General features: G+C 42.2%; 1 protein-coding gene across 4 annotated transcripts; it reads left to right on the top strand.

Moving 5' to 3' along the window:
• The first annotated feature begins 1,013 nt into the window (after window positions 1-1,013).
• Window positions 1,014-22,393, top strand: Stai (stathmin). Of its 4 annotated transcripts, none has more exons than XM_076312191.1 (7): window positions 1,014-1,154; window positions 2,019-2,065; window positions 18,062-18,417; window positions 18,535-18,675; window positions 18,777-18,917; window positions 19,179-19,334; window positions 19,777-22,393. In XM_076312191.1, exons 2-7 carry the CDS (start codon window positions 2,029-2,031, stop codon window positions 19,867-19,869), a joined length of 924 nt encoding a protein of 307 aa, XP_076168306.1. In that variant the 5' UTR covers window positions 1,014-1,154; window positions 2,019-2,028; the 3' UTR covers window positions 19,870-22,393. The 4 variants fall into 4 exon arrangements, with proteins under 4 accessions (XP_076168306.1, XP_076168307.1, XP_076168305.1 ...); XM_076312190.1 differs by lacking the exons at window positions 1,014-1,154; window positions 2,019-2,065 and adding exons at window positions 11,625-11,931; window positions 13,760-13,846; XM_076312193.1 differs by lacking the exons at window positions 1,014-1,154; window positions 2,019-2,065 and adding exons at window positions 11,629-11,931; window positions 13,757-13,846.
• The last annotated feature ends 355 nt before the right edge of the window (window positions 22,394-22,748 follow it).

Here is a 22,748-nt window from a genome sequence, read left to right as displayed (position 1 = left end):
ATTTTCAATACCTATCTATAATCTCTATTAAAATATTTTTATCCCATCAATGTTAACAAATTTCAAAAAATTAATAAGTAAACACAATATTTGAGGTAGAACTTGAGTAAATAATAAAACATAATTCGTACTGGTTTAATCATTCAAAATAATTATTGAAAGTGAAACTCATAACTTTCAGTTAAAATCTTAACGAATATATGGCGCTTCTTGTAAAATCATCGAAACCAGTTATAACGACTCGACCATATTTGGAACAGATTTTTACGTTCGTATGGTCGCACAACGGTCACAACTTCCCACACATATTGGTACGTACGTTACTGGAGATGCAGAGACATATGATTCATCCAGAATGAATCTTTTTTAAACGGTGTGATCGTCTCGTGGTCAAAAATATAGACGCACGTATTCTTACAAAGCTTCCCTACTACATACAAACGACAGATACATTCATTGTAAATTCATGAATATTACCACCGAAATTATGCAAAATGAATTGCGTTATTTGCAAATTTTTATATTAAATTTACTGAAAAAATTAATTATTTATTAATTACATATTGTCTTTCAAATTTGTGACTAAGTTTCTATTTTCTAAGTATCAACGAATTACACTCTCAACGAACGATTCTAGTTTGTGTTGACTAATTTTGTGCTGCGGTGCTGTCAGATAGAACGTAGAAGACATGGATTTGCACGCGATGAACAAAGCAAATATAAAAATAACAACTACCTTTTTCAAATCCGTCGTATTTACAATCAGCATGTTTTTAAACAATGAAACGGTACTGCGAGTGCGTGGTAAAGGATCCCCGTAACACGTCCTGTTGAGACTCAACAACGCTTCGAATTCAAATGGACCAATCGTGACAAACCGATCGCCCGGATCAACCAATAAGAATGTGCAAACGTTCCAGGCAAATCGATGCGATGTAAGTTGTGTCGTGCGTGTAGCCAAACGGTAACTGGTGTGAATCGCTGGAATACACAGGGATACTTGCTTGGCGCAATAAAAGCAGCTAGCAAGTCCAGCGACCGTTCAGATCTCCTTGCATTATTGTCGAGTGTGTACGTGGTTGTTCCTGTCGCAGGATCTACGTTCTGTGCAATCTGTAATACACCGTTTCTTTGTTCTTCCGAGGTGAAACCAGGTAAGTCGAGCATTTACTCAGGACTGTGTGATAAACTCCGCATAGTGACAAGGGGACGCTACAAATTCGAACAAAGAGACGCCGTGCCAGTTGCTCGCGTACATGTGTCCTATGAAAACGCTTAATCAATGTCCGACACGAGACAAAGAGAATCTTGTTGTTTTTATTCGGCAACGCTGATCGACGTCTTCCGCATTCGATTTACGGCGTGACTGCGGTACGTTGTCTCAAACCCGATCATGCGTAGAAGTAATCGTACCGTTGACTTTCTACGAGTGCGTTTAAACGAGTTTGTTGAACGCTTTCTTGCAAATCTTGAAAGAATACGTTACAAATTTCTTTTGATCGGGTAATTGACCGCTAAGTCAAAATAGATATGTTTACGATACATTGTCATTGTTCGCACGAGGAAGATCTTTGGTAAATTTCAAATACTTTTTCCTTCGTGTTTTAGTTGCTCGGCTTACATAAGAATAACAAAAGCGCTTCGAAAGCATTCATTACTTACCGACTAATATACTTGACCATCTCTCGATAAAATAAAAATGTTACCTACCGAAAAAATGTACTTGATTGTCTCTTGATAAGATATAAGAGTTACAATCTTACGAATTAGTTTTCGATGAACATGTTTTTTAATTAAAATCATTTCGGATTCAAGGAAAATTTTAACGCGATAGGTAAATGGTGCGTAACTTCTTTGTGCAGTTTCTTTGTTCGAAACATATATCTCGCGTGAAATAATTGAGGCAGGAGATATGGAGTAAACAATATAAAATGTGAAGTTAAAGAGAATACGAACTTGGAAAATTTGTTTTTCATAAATTTTTGACCGGTTCATAAAATCAAGGCATTCTCTTCTAGTGACCTCACAATGGCTACTGCTACGGAATCACCCATCAACAATGAATGTAAGTGATGACATTTGTGTACAATATATGTGCAAACGACACTTGTAAATTATTGTCTGTAATATATATATATAATACAGCCTACTGAATTAAAAGAATCTTATTATGTACATTATATATTTTTATTGCTCAATTACAAAATATTCGTATTTTTTTTTTTATTACTAATTACTATTACAATTTAATGTTATTGTACAATGGATATAGTATCTTCGTTCAGCGTGCATTACCCTTATCTAATCTAATCTATGTGTACTGCACAAGAGTATAAATCGATTTCTTTGTACAAGTTAGTTTCTAATATCTACGCACGATATATTTGCAACGAGTACTATCTCGAACGATCGAGGCGTTCTTTGTAACAGGATTACCGGTCGCCGTGAATAATGTACCGAAATCCCATCAAACAAAGAAACCGCTAGCCAAATTGTGCGTAACGCGATTTCAACGTGCTTCGATGCGAAGTCAGTACGACAAAGGATCCTTAATTAGTAAGGCGATTTAGGTGGCAGTAGGAACACACCCTAAGGCTGCAGAAAGTAGATAGTTGCCGAGAAGAGGTCAGAGCCCTCCATTGGCGTCCTCGGAGAAGTGCAGCCTGCACTTCGCCGTGGCAACTGCAGCTTGACTCGACTGCAGTGATCGAACGCCTTTCAGTGGTTCTCAAACCCCGTCGAGTACAATGCACTTTTTCTGCGAAACGATTACGATTATTTCGGAACGGTGATTTCTTTTTCGTTCGATACGCACCTTCATTCATTCAATTCGATACTTCTCGTCGATTACCTAACCTCACCGACCCGTCTGGATCTATTCTACTCTATCGCTCGTAAATACAAAACCGATGAAATTTCGCATCCAACGAAAAATTGACCCAACTTCTAAAATCGAATTCCATATTTCGTCGAAACGATACGTATCCAATCTTCGTGGAATCGAAACGTTTTCGCGGAACGTACCGCGAGATTTCTTCGAATATGCGACACGTAGACGCACCAGCGTCGATTTTACGAAACGATTGTTCGAACCGTTACTTTATCGCGGCGAATTTTGTGCGACCGTAGCCAGTTTCGCAATGCGAATAATTACGTGCCGCAATTGTATCGATCTCCGAATTCAGGGGCTGGCGGTGGACATAGTGTAACGGGCCCCGCATGAGTGTCGCGTATCGATAAACAACGCTATTTCACAATTCAGCGCGACGTCGGCTACTAGCACGCGACTAGAGCCTCGTGCTCGTTTTACCAGGCCGCTGCCTCGCGCAGGGGAATGAGATTCAAGCTTGGTGCACACGTGAAAGACCTCTCGGTCGGCTCGGTTGACTTTAAAGAGCGTGCACGGTGACATTGAAGTGCGTAGGTTAATCCGATTGTCCGGCAGCGTGCAAGATATATCGGCTGGAATGTCCATAAGTGTTTCCACGGTGAAACTCTCGTATTTCTTCGCGTCTTGAAGGGCACACCACGATAAAGCACGTTTTAAAACGATGCATTTTTCTTCGCTCGGCCGAGTTTTACTTTTTATCTCGTTTTTCCTTTCTCTCTTCTTTTTTCTTTTACTTTTTTTTTTCTTTTTTTGCGTTTTCGTTAACGCTTCTTTAGATCCAATTAAACGCACCGAGCGAGCGAAGCTCATTAAACGTCTCGCGGGATCAAGATTCCGGAAATTCCATTATTGTTCCGTTTTGAGCGGCTCCATCAGCGGAGAAACATTCGGTGTAAGAGATTCATTTATTCGTTGAACGCGTTGACTGCCACGGAGGTCAATCGACGAATTTTATTTTAAAAAAACACCCGTGACGGACAAACGTCATCGAACGGGAAATTCTAAATCGATTTGTTGGGTGTAACCGTGTAAGATAAAAAGTGCACCACCAGACGATCGATTAATCGTTTTTACGTTACCCGGGTCCCACGCGCTGGAAAAATAAAATTCTACGTTGTCGTTATCGAACATTTCTCCGAAAGACCGTACTTTTTCGATTTTTATTTATTCATCGGAAGAGGATCGGTCTCCGATGTTGCATTTTTCCTATTGAATAATGAATCGACTGATTGGCCGGTGAACTTTTGTTCCCGTTGATGCATATTTCATGTAAATCAAATATTACGATGTGTTTCAATAAAACACCGTGCAAACGGAAGCTTGGCCGATCGATTGCAATCGATACGGTACGTTAATAACCTCGTGGTAAAATTTTCAACGGATTTCCCCACCGAGAGACTATCGTCGAGTTTTCTTCGATCGGCCGACCGCTGCAACAAATTTTCTCACCTTTCACGCCTGGAATATTAACCGGGCTCCCCCCCCCCCCCCAAACTGCGGTGACCATAGGTAATCCGCATTGAGACAAACGTACACCATCCGCTACAATATTTACCTCTTTTTATACAATATTCGATCGTTTGGTATTTCCGTTAGCGAAAACTCGCTCGCGTGTCGCCACCGTTCGGGTCTTTTCTGACCCGGAGAGACCTTTACTTAATTATACCAGCAGTACCGTTTTCCGTGGAAAGTTTAAATAAGAGTTACGTCGAAACAACAGAATTTTTACATTTGCGCGAGCGAGATGAAACTACGGGTCCCTTTTGACCCACGCGGGGTCTCTCCCTCCTTCCCTGCGGTGACCATAGGTAACCCGCACCGAGACGAACGTACACCATCCGCTACAATATTTACCTCTTTTTATACAATATTCGATCGTTTGGGTCAGAAAAGACCCGGAGAGACCATCACTTAATCATACCACCAGTACCGTTTTCCGTATGGAAACTTAAAAAAAAAGAGTTACGTCGAAAGAACAGAATTCTTACATTCGCGCGAGCGAGGTGAAACTACGGGTCCGTTTTGACCCACGCGGGGTCTCTCCCCCTCCCTTCTGCGGTGACCATAAGTAACCGAGACGAACGTACACCATCCGCTACAATATTCAAACGTACTCTTTTCGTATAATATTCGATGGTTTGGGTCAGAAAAGACCCGGAGAGACCATCACTTAATCATACCACCAGTACCGTTTTCCATGGAAACTTAAAAAAAAAAAAAGTTACGTCGAAAGAACAGAAATCTTAGATTCGCGCGAGTGGTGTGAAACTACGGGTCCCTTTTGACCCACGCGTGTTCTCCTCCGCGCAATTGCAACGATCGTTGGAATCTTTCGGTTCACCGCGGGACGCGACGAAGAACGAAACGACACGGAAGTTGTATCGAAAACGGAAGCGCAACGAAAACTTAGTAAACTGAAACCACGCGAAACAATGCGGTCGGTACCCGTACCCGGTTTCGAGACTGTTCCATCGGATGCCGTGCTTCCGATTTCTGCGCAATTTACCGCGGTTCGTGACCAGCGGAAAAAGGGGGGCGAATGCATTATTAACATCGCCCGTTTCCCCGTCCCGAGCCGAGTTCTGAAAATATTCCACGATATCGATCCAACCCCCGTGGAAGATTCATTCACTTTACGGCGTATCCAACGGTCGTAATGCGTCACGTGTCCCGGTATCGGGACCGTTCGTTCGTTCGTTCGATCGGCTCTCCGTCGAAACGGAAAAGTTCACGGAACAACGGAACCATCGGTGGTGGTGTTTCCGTTCCACATTTCTCAACAACGTTGTTTCCTACGGTACACACGGCATCGTTTACCCGGACGATCGATTCTCCGCACTGTAACTCGTTAAAAACGGACAACGAACGCTGCGAACGATAAAGAAAACGATGATAGGGATTTGTCGAGGTGGACGAACGAACGATCGGTGATCTTCGGGACTGAACGGTGCATCGATCGAGGAACGAGACGAAGTTCCGTAACGAAGCCATCTAATCCAAATATAGAGACGTGGACCCACGCACCAGCCGAACAAAAAGTGTCGATGAATCATTTCGTTGAAATTGGAGAGGAGGGACCGTACCGGGGGAAATTATTTGCGTTTCACCCTTTCGCGAGGTGGTTCCGTTCGCGTGGCCAATTAAAAGATACGTTTCTTTTCGTCGGTTCGGGCCTCGATGGGATACATCAATTCGTTCGAGTGGTTCTCTAACGCTGAGAAGGTCGAGTTAGGTTATTATTTTCCGGCTCGGTTGTTTCTAACGCGAGAGAGTATATTTTAATCGGTTCGTACGGTTCGAAAGTATCGTACTTACACTCAAGTCGAGTGTTTTTCAAAAAGAACTTCTCCAAACCCTGTACAAGTGTCCACACCTCTCGTATTTGGAGTTACCTTGTTATCCAGACTGCTGAACAATGGACGATAATATTTTTCCATCGTCCACGATCTATCAAACACGTACGGAGATTTCGAGTCGGTCGAAAGAGGCGAACAATGGAGGATACTTCACCGATGCGAGGTTGCGGTATCACGTGCAGTGTGGTCGTGGAACGATCGGACACTGGTGGTGTTTAAAGGTATTCTTTAGAGGTATTTAAGGTATTCTCGGAAGTGGAGGAACACAGCTTGCACAAGTGCGACAAGAGCCGGGGGTCTCAGCCGGGTTACTGATCGATAGACGATATCTCTTTGCCACCATCTTCGCGAAGTTCCGCAGTCTATCGAGAACACTTGTAGATTCTGATTTATAGTAAAGAATAAGGTTACGACGGTAGGTTCTTCATCGAGGATGGTGTCGATAAGAGGGTACAGGTTGCTCGACGAATGGATTGTTTCGAATTGTTCCTCGACGATCACGGGGAGTATACATTCGAACCCAATCGGTATTTTAACTCGTACTCCGAGGCAGACTGATCGATAAACGATGTCTTCTACCGTGTTCGCGAAGTTACGCAATCCAACGAAGACAATTGTAGATTACCAGTTATTAAAACGATAGGAAGCGCAACAGGGGATCGTTTATTTAAAGGTTTATTTAAAGGTTTATTCAAAGGTTTGGTCACAACTATATTGTGCATAGATCAGTCGACGTACCCATTGTTGGTAGCGTTTAAGTATCCCTGGATCGTCGGTGCGAGAAGAGAGTTTGGAATTTTTATATTTTGCCTCGGGCTACCAGCCAAATTGCCGATCAGTGAACGATATCCTCTTCCGACGTGGAGTTTCAGTCATCGGGAATTCGGCTATATAATGGAAAGCTATTTACCGAGACGTGCTCCTTGCATCGTGGATCGGCCAGGCCAAGTCTGATTATACGCTGGTAATATCCGAGCATTTCTACGTAGAAACGGAAAATATCTGTCCAATCTCGACCACCCTCGAGCTCCTTATACTTTTGGCTCTGCCTCGTGGCCGCTGATCAATGGACGATATCTTCTTGCGACGATCTTCCCGAAATTCAACGGTTCATCGAACACATACGAAGATTGCTTTCGGTAAGAATGGGACCAAGAACGGGAGTTATTTTTATTGGCGCGATACCACCAGTGTACAGACCGAGGTGTGTAATCGTGTACCGGTAACGTTTAAGTAGCTTCGAGCGAAACGTGTTAAGTACCGTCTATACAAAGCCGGGAATCGAGCCTATTGTATTTTGACTTAGGCTCACGGCCAAACTGCTAATCAATAGGCTTCTTTGCTAAGTTCCCCAGTTTAGCAAAGACTTGTACGTGTCGTTTAACCTTTACAGACTTCGCGTCACCGGGAATGCTACCATAATGGAGAATTGTTTCACATTGTTTACAGACGCGTTGAAGTCTAATTGCGCGTTGTTGTAGCGCTAATGTATTCCTACGCAGGGGCGTGAAACATCGCCCGTCCTGATCCGACCCTTCTGCTCAGACTTTAATTAGCAGCCAGGACTCGATGAAGTTTTTTCTTTCTTTTTCTTTTTTCTTTTTTTTTTGTTTTTCGTAATTTTGCAACTCTTTCAACTTTTATCAATTCTTTTATCTCTAAGAGTAAGAGCACCTCGATCCAAACTTTCTATTCTGAATCGAGATCGCGGTTAAATTATTTTTTCGTAATTTTGCAATTTATTCACGACCCTCTGTTTAAATTTTCTAGATTCTTTTTGTTTCTAAGAGCAAGATTACACCAATTCAACCTTTCTATTTTGAATCGAGCACAAAGTTAGGCTCGATTAACTTTCTTTTTCGTAATTTTGCAACTCGTTTAACTTTTATCAATTTTTTTATCTCTAAGAGTAAGAGTACCTCGATCCAAATTTTCTATTTTGAATCGAGATCGCGGTTAGGCTCGATAAACTATTTTTTCGTAATTTTGCAATTTATTCACGACCTTTCGTTTAACTTTTCTAGATTTTTCTTGTTTCTAAGAGTAAGATTACACCAATTCAACCTTTCTATTTTGAATCAAGCTCAAAGTTAGGCTCGATTAACTTTCTTTTTCGTAATTTTGCAACTCGTTTAACTTTTATCAATTCTTTTATCTCTAAGAGTAAGAGCACCTCGATCCAAATTTTCTATTTTGAATCGAGATCGTGGTTAGGCTCGATAAACTATTTTTCCGTAATTTTGTAATGCAAAACCCTTCGTTTAACTTTTCTAGATTTTTTTTTTTGTTTCTAAGAGTAAAATTACATCGATCCAACCTTTCTATTTTGAATCGAGCTCAAAGTTAGGCTCGATTGACTTTTTTTCCGTAATTATGCAATTTATTCACGACCCTTTGTTTAACTTTTCTAAATTGTTTCATTTCTAAGAGTAAAATTACAACGATCTAACCTTTCGATTTTGAATCGAGCTCAAAGTTAGGCTCGATTAACTTTTTTTCTTCGTAATTTTGTAATTTATCCAAGACCCTTCGTTGATTGTTATAAATTTCTCGTTCCTAGGAAGGCTACGTAGCTAACAAGGCTATGTAGCTAAAATGTAATCGCGGTATGTAGCATAGCGCATAATTATGCCCCGGTTTATTGATTTTGGAGTTTGCGAAGATTTTACGTAACCGGTGTCCTATTTTACGAAGATGTCTACTATAAATCTAGCCCTGCTGCTAGATCTCCACTTTGCTTGGTTGCGCCACTCCGGGCGCAATGCTCGAAATCTCAACTTTGCAGTTCACATACCAAAGTGTACCAGGAATTCTCTGCAATCTTGCCTCGATTGTTCCAATATCCGCGATAAGCACGTGTACTCCAATTTACTTGAAACTTTACCCGAGGGAATAAAAATCGACCACGTTGCCTATCGCAACGTCTAACAAGACTTTCCTTGTATTTTTATTATCGTCGACCGTAATCCTCTATAAATAAAAGGGATACGTCGCGGTAATACCGACCACTTTTTACAAAATTTAAATTAAACCTCGAATTATTGTACCAAACACCCTTGTGAAAAAGCAACGCCTTGCAATTGCCGCATACGTGGATTACGCTTTTGGAAATAAGGTATTAAAATTAAAAATTCTCGGATTTAATTTAAATAAAGATAAACGAGTGGTCAGAATCATCTTGATGGAAATTACGAGAAACGAAAAAACAAGGTAATCACCTTCTGGGATATTTTCTACCGCTTTGTACATTATCGACAACAATTTTATCGCGTTCACAGGGAATATTTCGACCAGACACACGTATTTCCATTGAAATACTCAATAAAAAGGACAATGTTGATAAAAATATTTGTTACTGCCAATCGATCGCAAAACGATAACTCGTCCCGTTAGATTAAACCACGTGCAAACATTGTATCGATGTTGATAGCCTGTTAGACTGTTTCGAGAAACAGTGGCGATCGTGTAGGAGAAACGCGAGACGAAATTTATTTAAAAATATTCCTCGACGTTTACCCGACAAGTTTATCAAACTCACTATTGTTGGTAATACAATCTGGATATTCGATTCCAATCTAATAAGTCCAATCGATCTAAAACGCGTTAAATGAACATTTAGTGAAATTCGAAAGTAAATTCAACGTTACCTGTTACGTTATTGCTACGGTGACCGCTACCCGGTACCTAGAAGTGTAAATTCCGATAACTGAAATTTCACGCCATCGGGCAGCAATATACTGTTCTATACCGTACAGGTATACGCAATACCGCAACCTCACCACGGTTAACGACCCTCCTCCGTTGTAGTCCTATTCCTTACGATAACTTCGAATCCACGTACTCCCGCGATGGATTCGCGCGCACCTACCGTACACTCGCCAAGTGAGAAGATCCGTGGTAAGAAAACATCGTCTATTGATCAGCGACCTAAGAACCTGAGTCACGGATAGCCCGATGGTAGGGGATCCGAACAAATTCCTCGTGCTATTAAAAAAACAAAAAAACATCTCTGACGTTACCGCGTGCGACGTTGTCCTCGATCCTCGATTCTATACAATACCAAAACGTGTTAAACGGTGGTTCGTTTCTTTGGATGGTTCGTTCGTATTGGTTACGCAACTTTGCCAAGATAGCGAGCAAGAAAACACGGTCTATCGATCAGAGCACGGGGTGTCTCTCTACACCGTGACAAAATACACAAGCCACGGCGACTACGGCAAGGGACACGCAAGATGCCTCGCACCTACATCTGGGTAAACCCAACTACGATACCATCGCTCCAAGTCCTCGAGCGACGTGTGCAACGTATGTAACACCCTTGAAACGAAAGTACCCAGGTACAACGTACTTAACATCCTCGAACGAAAGTACCCAGATACAACATATATAACATCCTCGAATTGAAAGTACCCAGATACAACGTACGTAACATCCTCGAATTGAAAGTACCCAGGTACAACGAGGGTAACACCCTCGAACTTAACCTAGACTTAACCGAAAGTACCCAGATACAACGTACGTAACATCATCGAATTGAAAGTACCCAGGTGCAACAGTACCCAGGTGCAACATACGTAACATCCTCGAATTGAAAGTACCCAGGTACAACGTACGTAACATCCTCGAACTGAAAGTACCTAAGCCCAACGTACGTAACATCCTCGAACCGAAAGTACCCAGATACAACGAGGGTAACACCCTCGAACTTAACCTAGACTTAACCGAAAGTACCCAGATACAACGTACGTAACACCCTCGAACTTAACCTAGACTTAACCGAAAGTACCCAGATACAAGGTACGTAATATCCTCGAATCGAAAGTACCCAGGCACAACGTACATAACATCCTCGAACCGAAAGTACCCAGATACAACGTACGTAACATCCTCGAATCGAAAGTACCCAGATACAACGTACGTAGCACCCTCGAACGCATCCCCAATCTAGCTCTGTCGTCCACTCTCCGTGAATTCTTTGAAAATGTGTTCTGGGTAGAGTCTACCAGGGTTACTGCGGCACTTTGGGTAAGACCGTCCTCGTTCATTGATCAGCGTGTCGTTCTACGGTCGTGGATACGGTCGTAGGGAATTGTGCGCAAGAGAGTGTCACGTTTGGTGGTGGTGTACGGTGTTCTTGGACAGATGGTTGATTTTACGTCTCCATCGTAGGCCTCCACACGTGCCTAGCGACCGGCAGCCGGGTCCACGATATAGGTAGAGGTGTTTCGGCCCGAGTCGGAGGTGTGGAGGTGGAGGTGGAGGTTGGAGGTTGGAGGTTAGAGGAGGTGGAAGGGTGGACTTGTCGACGGGTATAGGCTGCTGGTGGCCGCGGGGAGGGGTTGGTTCACCGCGGCTAGGGGCGCAAGAGGCGCCGGTGGGTGGATATTGAGCGACGCCGGGCGTCGTGGCGCACTGTGCGGATCAGTCGCCCTCCAGCCACCGCCCCAGATACGAGTTCAGCCACTTCCGGCCCTCCTCTTCGCTCGTCGGACGTGCCCTCTCGCCGACTTCTCTCTAGCGTTCCCTCGTTTCCTTCCCGTTATAGAGCCTTTCAGTTTCGTTCGGTGCGCGGTTTCGCGAACAGTGGATACCAACGAAACGCTAGAAATATGCTGATCGGTCTCGTGCGTGACTCAGTGCTGCAGTGCTTCTGTCACAGCTGCAAAGCGCCCCTGGGCATCGTAGGTGAGTCCCTTTCCTAACTCGACCATCGGGTTTTTCCGTTTTTTTCGTTTATTTCTTTCTTTCGTTCGTTCGATCCCCGATTCGGTGGGGAGTCGTTTCATTTTTCGGGTGATTTCGCAGTGCCGCGACCGGTAGCTTAGATACGACGATACAACCGGCGAACGCTAGAAGAGGAGGAGTCGATATCGCGGTGAATGACTCCCAGCGATCGAGGTGATCCGCTGCACTCACCGACCAGATCTCTTTTAATCCGATTTTCTACGGTATCGTGTTGCACCGGTTTCGATTCGATGGAATTTTACACCACGCTCGCCCGATACGTTTCAGTTCCGATCGCGATGGTCAGTTCCGCTTTTTAAAGAGCTCCTCCTCTCTCTTTCTTTCTTTCGTTCTTTCTTTCTTTCTCCGACCGTTTCATCGTTCGTTCGTTAAGTCGCGAACGGAATCGTCGCGTTAACTCGGCGAAACAACGACGCGGTATCGTCGTACGAACGAGCACGTAATTTCGATCGCCGGAACGATACGCGTTCCCGTTTCGAGGAAAGAATTGGAATTTTTACCAATTTTCCCTTCCCTACTTTCTTTTCTTTCTTTTTCTCTCGTCTTTTCATTCTTCGTTTCTCGAACCACCACCGAAGTATTTAAACAAATTTTTCCTTCTCTCCCTTTCTATTTTTCTTTTTTCTTATTTTTTCATTCTTCCTTTCTCGAACCACCCCCGAGGAATTTTTACAAATTTTTCCTTCTCTCCCTTTCTTTCCTCGTCTTTTCATTTTTCGTTTCTCGAACCACCCCCCGAAGAATTCTAACAAATTTTTCCTTCTCGCCCTCTTTTTTCTTCATCTTTTCATTTTTCGTTTCTCGAACCACCTCCTGAAGAATTTTACAAATTTCTCCTTCTCTCCCTTGTTTCCCCTGTCTTTTAATTTTTCATTTCTCGAACCACCCCCGAAGAATTTTTACAAATTTCTCCTTCTCCCCCTTGTTTCCCCCGTCTTTTCATTTTTCGTTTCTCGAACCACCCCCGAGGAATTCCAACCAATTTTTCCTCCTCTCCTTTCCATTTTCTTCTTTCCTCGTTTCATCGTTCTTCATTCCACGAACCACCCCCGAGGATCCGGCACCGTGTGCGTGCACGCTCTGTTCGATCGCGAGACGGTCGTCGTATTTTTTACCGCAGTCCACGGAAGTCGATATTCACGCTGCTATCGTATTATCCTAGACACCCGCAGTTCGATCAATTTCTCCACCGTCCGCCAATCCCGTACTCATGGTGCACTCGTGTTACTCAACCTTCCCACCGTCGCCCGTGTGTGCGCTGGAAATTCACACTCGCGCGGCGATACTGTGCGAACGCGACTACGTCGTTCTTCCCTCGAACGCTAAATTCGAATCGGAATTCAAGTATTCTTTTTCTTCCTCTTCCTCCTCTTCCTCTTCTTCTCCTTCTACTTCTTCTTCTACTTCTTCTTCTTCTTCGTCGTCTTCTTCTTCTTTTCGTCGAACGTGACGCGATTCGCGAAAGAGAAACGGAGAATCGAGTACGCTTTTATATTCACGGATCGGGCACGAGACTCGCGCAACCGTACACGCGAAAGATCGCAGTGCCGGTCGATACGCACGTGATCCACGGAACAGAGTGCGGAGTCCTCCCGCGAAACGATCGGGGTGCGGCCCAAGATGGCCAACCCCCTTCCCCCGTTCGTTTCGACCGATAGCGAAGCGACGGTTGCATCGATTTCCCGATAATTAAACCGCGGGATCCCCTGTTTCCCTGGTCCCCACGGTGTAATACGGTACTCTCATCGATTCTCAATTTTCGAAGCAGGCAACAGGAGGGGAAACGCGCCCTTGAAGAAGCCCAGCGGCAAAGGCAAGCCGCGGACCAAGCAGCCGAAGAAAGTGAAGTTCATCAGTGAGTAATACAATACGCTTTCGAGACGTGCCGACTCGTTCCAGGCTTCGAACAGTCGCGTCGCGCGCTCGAATCGGGCACGAAAGACACTTTCGGTGCTAGGGACGCGTATATGCGTTCAAAGAGAACCATCGCGGATGGTATGGACGCGTGTATGCGTTCGAAGAAAGCTATCGTGGGCTATGGACGCGTATAGGCGTTCGAAGAACGCTAACGTGGGCTATGGACGCGTATATGCGTTTATAGAAAGCTAACGTGAACTATGGACGCATGTATACGTTTAAAGAAAGCTATTGTGAACTGGGGGCGCATATATGCGTTTGAAGAAAGCTGTAGTTGCGAACTATGGACGCATATATACCTTTAAAGAAAGCTAGCGTGAAGTATGAGTGCATATATGCGTTCAAAGAACGCTATCGTGGACTATGGACGCATATATACGTTTAAAGAAAGCTATTGTGAACTGGGGGCGTATATATGCGTTTAAAGAAAGCTGTAGTCGCGAACTATGGACGCATATATACCTTTAAAGAAAGCTAGCGTGAAGTATAAACGCATATATGTGTTCAAAGAACGTTATCGTAGACTATGGACGCATATATACGTTTAATGAAAGCTATTGTGAACTGGGGGCGCATATATGCGTTTAAAGAAAGCTCTAATTGCGAACCATGGACGCATATATACCTTTAAAGAAAGCTAACGTGAAGTATGAACGCATATATGTGTTTAAAGAACGCTATCGTGGACTATGGACGTATATATGCGTTTAAAGAAAGCTAACGTTAACTATGGACGCATATATGCGTTTAAAGAAAGCTCTAGTTGCGAACTATGGACGCATATATACCTTTAAAGAAAGCTAGCGTGAAGTATGAGTGCATATATGCGTTCAAAGAACGCTATCGTGGACTATGGACGCATATATACGTTTAAAGAAAGCTATTGTGAACTGGGGGCGTATATATGCGTTTAAAGAAAGCTGTAGTCGCGAACTATGGACGCATATATACCTTTAAAGAAAGCTAACGTGAAGTATGAACGCATATATGTGTTTAAAGAACGCTATCGTGGACTATGGACGTATATATGCGTTTAAAGAAAGCTAACGTTAACTATGGACGCATATATGCGTTTAAAGAAAGCTCTAGTTGCGAACTATGGACGCATATATACCTGTAAAGAAAGCTAGCGTGTAGTATGAACGCATATATGTGTTCAAAGAACGCTATCGTGGACTATGGACGTATATATGCGTTTAGAGAAAGCTATTGTAAACTGGGGGCGCATGTATGCGTTTAAAGAAAGCTGTAGTTGCGAACTATGGACGCATATATACCTTTAAAGAAAGCTAACGTGAAGTATGAACGCATATATGTGTTCAAAGAACGCTATCGTGGACTATGGACGTATATATGCGTTTAAACAAAGCTAACGTGGACTATGGGCACATATATGCGTTCCTAGAAAGCCATTGTTGACTATGGATGCATATATATGTTAAAAGAAAGCTAACGTTAACTGTTAGCGCATATCTGCGTTCCTAGAAAGCCATCGTGGACTATGGACGCATATATACGTTAAAAAAAGCTATCACGAACTATGGGCGCATATCTGCGTTCCTAGAAAGCCATCGTGGACTATGAACGCATATACACGCTTAAAGGAAACTATCGTTGTGAACTACAGACGCATATATACGTTCAAAGAAAGCTATCGTGAACCATGAACGCATGTACCCGATAAAAGAAATCTATCGTGAACTACGGACGTATATACACCTTAAAAGAAAGCTGTTGTGAACTCTAACCTTACACATGTATCCAGCGAGAACTATCGAAGCTGCGAACCCGTGTACACGTGTTCGAAAATAACTTTTACGTACTGTCTTTTAATTCTGTGTAAACGAACAACAATGCAAACGTAATCCAGTCGCACCTTGCACGGTTCGATCGTAAAAATTCCCACCAGGCGAAAAATGTTTCCTCGTTCGGTATTCGCAGTCGCTAGACGCCGTACACGCGGACTGTTACCACCGGGAGAATTCAGGGCTCGAAGGGTTAAGGCCGGTATCGAACGAGCGAGACTTTTCGTCGTACGGTACGTTGTAACGTATCGTTACGATTCTCCTTGTTGTTCCAGCGGTACAGAACAACAGGGAACGTTCGTCGTTTTCACGCTCGTACGACACAAGCCTAACCGAGTGAACCTTCTACCCTGTTGACGATCTCGAGATCGGTTTCGTAGATCGTAGGGCGTAGAAAGTACTCTTGAAGGATCTTTCTTTTTTTTCTTCTTTTCTCCAAGGTAGATCGTAGGGCGTAGAAAATACGCTCAAAGGATCCTTTTTTTTTCTTCTTCTTTTCCCGTCTCCAAGGTAGATCATAGGGCGTAGAAAAGCACGCTCGAAGAATCTTTTTTTTCTTCTTTTCTCGTTTCCAAGATAGATCATAGGGCGTAGAAAGTACACTCGAAGAATCTTTTTTTTTTTTTTTTTTTTTCATTTTTTTTTCTTCTTTTCCCGTCATCAAGGTAGCAAACCGTCGCACGACACGACGCGGATTCTTCTATGGGTTCGGGGGAATCGGAGGCGGTTTTCGAGCGATCGAATCGCGCACACGTTGGGAGGAGGGGTGCAATGAACCCGATGCGAACGGTCGCCAATATGTCGCCGGGTGAATTATAAATCGAAAGCGGGCGAATGTCGAAGAGAAACGCTCCGACGCGCGACGTGTACGTACGTGGGGTGGCCGTTGAAAAGGTGCGTGTGCCGACGCTAGACGTCGCGGCGCCTAAAGACAATCGTCCCGTGGGCCGTGATCGATCCTACCTCCTCGCATCTCTGAGTCATACTTCCGTAACCGATTCGCGTATAACGCGAGCAACGGAGGAGAAGACGCAAGGGATCGAGGAATCGTTTTTCCTCGAATCGAAGATCAAATTTCGGTGCACCGAAATTTTCAATCGCGATGCACATTTTTCGCCACGTTATCGACGATCGTCACGACGGTGTTCCATTCGAATAAATGTATTTAGAATCGTTCGTTGGAAATTCCAGTTGGAAGTATCGTGGAAAATTTTCGATTCTTTTGTTCGAAATTTGTTGCACGAAATTCGAAGCTGAAAACACTCTGTACGCAAGATACGAATATTTTGTACGCTTGGTAAATTAATTGATACTGTAATAGTCTGTCTTTCTGTTTCACGGGTAAAAATAAATTAAAAATCGTGGAACATGTGTACTCGATCGAATGGAAATGCATTCGAAACTGCTCGTTGCAAATATCGTGGAAAATTTATGATTTCTATTTTTATTTTTCTTTGAAAATTATATAAAATTTTGTCGAATAATATCAGAGACTGGGAGCACTCTGTACACAAGATACGAGTATTTTGTACGCTTGGTAAATTAATTGATACTGTAATAGTCTGTCTTTCAGTTTCACGGGTAAAAATTAATTAAAAATCGTGGAACATGTGTACTCGATCGAATGGAAATGCATTCGAAACTGCTCGTTGCAAATATCGTGGAAAATTTATGATTTCTATTTTTATTTTTCTTTGAAAATTATATAAAATTTTGTCGAATAATATCAAAGACTGGGAGCACTCTGTACACGAGATACGAGTATTTTGTACGCTCGACGTTTGTACACTTGGTACTTTTTCTATCGTCGTCAATATTATCGATCTTTCGGTTTCACGTGTAAAAATAAATTATAAATCGTGGAACAACATTGTTCTCGCCCTTATTTTCGATCGAGTCGACGTTGAAGCCACACAGGGTCTCGAAGCGACCGACTTTGATACCACAACTTCGGGAATCTCAGTCCTGTCGTGTTTACACGCGAAGTTACGATGGAAAGTTAATTATAATCCCGTATTATTTCTGGTTACAAATGACTACTTTCCGGTAAACAAAATATTATTAAACCTCGCGACCCCTTGGTTAGCTTCAACGTCGATTTTCTCGTAACTGCGGAACAATTTTATTCCACGGTTACAATCTCTTTTTCCACGTACAAATATACCACGTACGAATCGTTCGCTTTGACGCAATAATAACAAACAAACGAACGAATCGTTCACGTTGCATCACCGTTCATTCACGATAAAACGAACCGTTTAATTAACGCGCGATATTCGTTCGTGTATACCTAACGAGAGACTCGTGAATGGTGAATCGACTAACATTGTTCCCCGTAATTTTTTTAGCAACCGAAATTCGATGCCAAGAGAAATCAAAGGGCGGTCTCTGCTACGAGGTAATTTTGGCGGAGCCAACGGTACCTAAGAGAGCACCGTCGCCACCACAGACAAGTCCAACTCAACAAGTCGCTATCGAGGACAAGCTTAGAGCGGCGGAAGAAAGAAGACTTTCCTTGGAAGCTCATAAGCTCGCCGCTCTCGCCGCTAAGCTTAGCAAAATTGAAGAGGCGGCTCGCAAGAAGGATGAGCTTAGCGCCGCGTTCATCGCGGCGACTCGCGAATCATTGGACGCTAAGATGAACAACACGATGGAGAAACGGGAGGCGCACATCGCGGAACTGAAGAACAAGCTGAAGGAACACGTTAGTCGTAGAGCTTCGTTTTTCTTTTCTTTTTTTTTTTTGTCTCGTATAACGCGTGACCGTGTCGTTGTCACGAGTGGTTTATAATATTTGTCTCGTTTACGGTTTCGTTTGCAGTTAGAAAGCGTAGAGAAGACACGCCTGAGCCTCGAACAACAGACCGAGGAGGTACGTAGCGCCGTTGAAGAGAAATTGAAGACCGTTGCCGCTCAACGCGATGAAAATATCAAGAGGATGCTGGATCGTCTCAGGGACCATGTTTGTATCTTGTCGTATATCGTTTACGGGGACACACCGGTGTCTACCACATTCAACGAGCGTGGCGATGTTACGTAACGAAACTCTTCTTTTGTATTTAGGAGGAGCAAGTGGCTCGCGTACGCCACGGTATATCCGAGCGCGTCCAACAACTCGAGACTCAAATTCAAGGCAAGTTGGAGCAAGCCCGAGAACGCCGGGAGAACATCGAACACGAACAAAAGCAGAAGTTGCGCATCTATGTAAGTTGCTGCGCGTTTGCCGCGTCGCCGAATCTCGGTATATTGTTTTATGAGTTCCCGATTCAAATGTTTTTGGCGGTATCGGGAAGGATTTCTCGCTTCGTAGATACTTGAACACAGAAATGGTTCGATCGAGTTTTGATAAACCGCGAACGCGATGAGAAGCGCTTAACGTTTTCGATACTTGATCCTTAGTGGAAATCCTTTCTCGCAGACTATCGACAAATTTACCCAATAAGGGACTTTGAAATGGTCGTTTAGAACACCGTGAAGATAGCAAAAGTACGCAGGGCGGCGAATATGTGCGCCACGAGAGAAGTTCTGGAGAATATGTACAAACACGGAATGAAGGTTTCTACTGCGGAGGAGAACCGACAACGAGAGATTCAACGTCGTGTGCAGGCTATTCGCCAGCATGTAATTTCGCCCTCTTTCTGTTGATTCGATATTCTTATTGTCTTATCCCCTTACCGTTATGGACGTGGCTTATTATTATATCTGTTTCGCTGATTAAGTTCAGTAGGAATATATCGATGATTTTTAGTAGGCTACAATCGTTAGAGTTTTTAATCTATGTTTACCATGCTTCGCCGCATTATGTTGCAGAAAATATTCCATAGGAATTGATTTACATTACTTACGACTATATATATATATATATATATATATATATACCTAATTATTTTTCTCGTTTTCTTTTCAGCATGACCCCGCATTTATGACCTACGATATTTTATATAGATACATGTTAGCTTAATATTACTTAGCATGGAACACTTTGACACTTTGTTTATAAAATAGTTAAGAGACATCGTTCGTTTACGGTTTGAAGTAATCGTTTGTTCTTCTTGTCCCAAAGGAAAGGCGCGCCGAGATGGTGAGACAGAACAAAGCGGCTCTGTCCGAACAATCTGGCCTGCCCGCTGAAAAGGAGACTGCCAGCTCTGGGTAAACGGATGATCTTTCTCGATCGCGATCCTCGTTAAAATACCTTTTCATCGTTGCAAAATCGAGGAAAGAAGAGAGCGGGATATGACTACAGGCTTGCAGAGTCACTCGCTGAATAGATCATCGAAGTTACGTGTTTAAATTTCGGAATAAAGTTCTTAGTTTATTCAGAAATTTAAACACGTAACTCCGATGATCTATTCAGTACGTCTCCTACGTACTCGCTGTGCTTGGCGAGACTCCGTTACGCTTTGTGCCATTTTCGTTCGCTGGAAGAAAAATTTTTAAAGAACTCGCAAGCGATTATAGTAGCTGGAGAGATTTGCAATTTTAACGATTTTATTTTATTACAGTGGTTGAGAGACAGACTAAACGTTCGATTAGACGAAAAGTATTCAAAAGTAATTCAAGAAGACGTTCGTAACGAACGATCGACTTGTTTCCTTTCTTCTCCCACTTTGTACTTGTGCAAAATCACTAGCTTCATCGAATTACACACTGGTTTGTTTTTTAAAAAAGTACACAAACATATGCGTACTAACATCAGATTAGAATATAACGTGTAAGATATTATCTTCAGTTTTAACGTGCCTACCACTTACACGATTGTGGATCTTCTACGAGATGGCATTAAAAAATAATAACTTCTCTACGTTTGTGAATGATTGTGTATGTTGGAGTAATTAATATTTTACCATTTTTTATAACTCGCTTGTTTTCATTATATTTGCTTCCTTTACAATGGCTATGGTGTTATTGTTAACTTGATTACCCAGTTGAAGAATCATTTATTGTCGAGTTCTAAAATCGAAAACAAGGATCATAACGATCATCAGAATCGAGATTTTTAACATTTCATTACCATTTCATTACCATTTCATTACCGTTTCACATGTTTCTCTTAAGTTTCGTCCTTTTTTTTTCATAGCTTTTCGGTGTTCCGTTCGTTAAATGTTTGCTTTCATTCATAGAGTAATATTAGAATACTACCGCTACAATTAGATCTTAAGTGGTAATTGCGACCATATGTGTGTACACATACCATAAGTAATAAACGTATGTGTATGGTATGTGCCGACATGTAAGCACACTTATAATATATATGATAGTGCTTTATACTAGGCTTCGAAACTTTAAAACCATTTTGTACTCGATCATTGTAATATTACTGCGCTAACTGAACAAGAACATTCACAAGATATGTAGTCTAATTTAATATGATAATATGATGCTTCTGTGATGATTTAATTATTTGTCAAAATGTGTAGTGTTTAAGTGAGTGTGAGAGAGACATTTGAATCCTCTATGCTCGTATGGATACCGTGGCTAGGGGCCTTAATTTTGTTCGTACTATATATCATCGCTGGAAGTACTTATTTCGAATGTAACAACCGTAACCGGGGCAAAGTTTTCAACAGATTTCCCTTCTCTTAATGAAATAGGCAGCTGGTAGTTCCTCGGCCTTCTTAGATACTCGTATATATTGAGGGATACCTAAAGCGGGAGGAAACTTTTAGCTCTGGTCACGGTATCGTCGCAAAACAAAGGGTCATAGAAAGAACATGTCGCAGTGATATTGCAACCGATACCCTACGTTCTAAGTATTGATACTATACAGAAAATTTTTACAAAGAGCTATTCGCAGAAGTGTTAACGCGAGACAAATAATAATTAATTAAGTAAAACGAGATCGAAAGGAAAGGATTTGAAATTGTACGTCGACAAATATGGAATGTAAAATTTATACTGCCGTGTGTTGTGAATGAATTCGCCACGTGTCGCAACATCGACAAGAAAGTTGGGTGATTTCACATTTTCTTGTGGTGGCGATAAGCGACAGATAACATCTATTTTTGCATAATTGTTGTGATCTTTTATAAAATGTATCTCGTACGATTATTGACATACAATGTTATGATTCATGACATACATTGGGCATCTATGTTACAATTATGCGAGATACGTGTTACAGAAGATCGTAACAATTACGCAAAAATAGACGTTATTGTCGCTTATCGTTACCACAAGAAAATGTGAAATCGCCCAACTTTCTTGTCGATGTTGCGACACGTGGCGAATTCATTTATGGCACATGGCGGTATGGATTACAAGTTGCATGTTTGTCGACGTACAAATTATAATGTTTTTCTTTCGATCTCGTTTTATTTAACTAATTTTTATTTATCTCGTATTAATCATAACTTATGATAGTCTTTTTCGACTTACGTTATGATATATAAATATATATAGATTTCTACGCGATGGTATATATATATATATGATATGGTCATTACAATGTGCGTATGGTTACTTGTGAGCTTTGGTACTGTCTTATAGTAAACGGAAGCAAATTAACATCTAAGGAACTTATTGCAAAATAAATTCCAAATTGGACGAATAACAAATCGCGAGAAACCAATTTCTCAACGATACATTGGCTGCCTTCGATATTCTTTGTTCAACTTTTAGTTGGGATAATGTGTGTTCGAAAAAGAACATGATTGTGTGAAGTAAAAGGCCGTACCTACACGCAACTGTGGTGGTTCTTTTTTTCATTGCCAATTTTCCTTCATCTGTTCCTCTCCGTACCACCTTGCATTATTTTTCTATTTGACGTAAGTTTTACATTTCGAAAATTAGTTTCGACAATTTAATTTGTTAATCTTTATAATTCGGAAAAATAATCGATGAATTGGCGCTACGATTAAAATACTACGTCTTCGCGATCGTTGGTTTGTGACATAACCGTATGCCGGTAAAACAGATCGTGTCAAAATTTTGTCAGTACCTTTTTAGTTGCCAATGATCGCAGAACCCCATCCATTATGAGCAAACGTGCGAATAAATATAACAATGTTTTAAAGATATGTTTCGTGTTGTGCA

Source organism: Ptiloglossa arizonensis, chromosome 5 (genome assembly GCF_051014685.1).
Source record: "Ptiloglossa arizonensis isolate GNS036 chromosome 5, iyPtiAriz1_principal, whole genome shotgun sequence".
NCBI lineage: Eukaryota > Metazoa > Arthropoda > Insecta > Hymenoptera > Colletidae > Ptiloglossa > Ptiloglossa arizonensis.
Note: the sequence above shows the minus strand (reverse complement) of the source record. Positions and strands in the feature narration are given on the sequence as shown.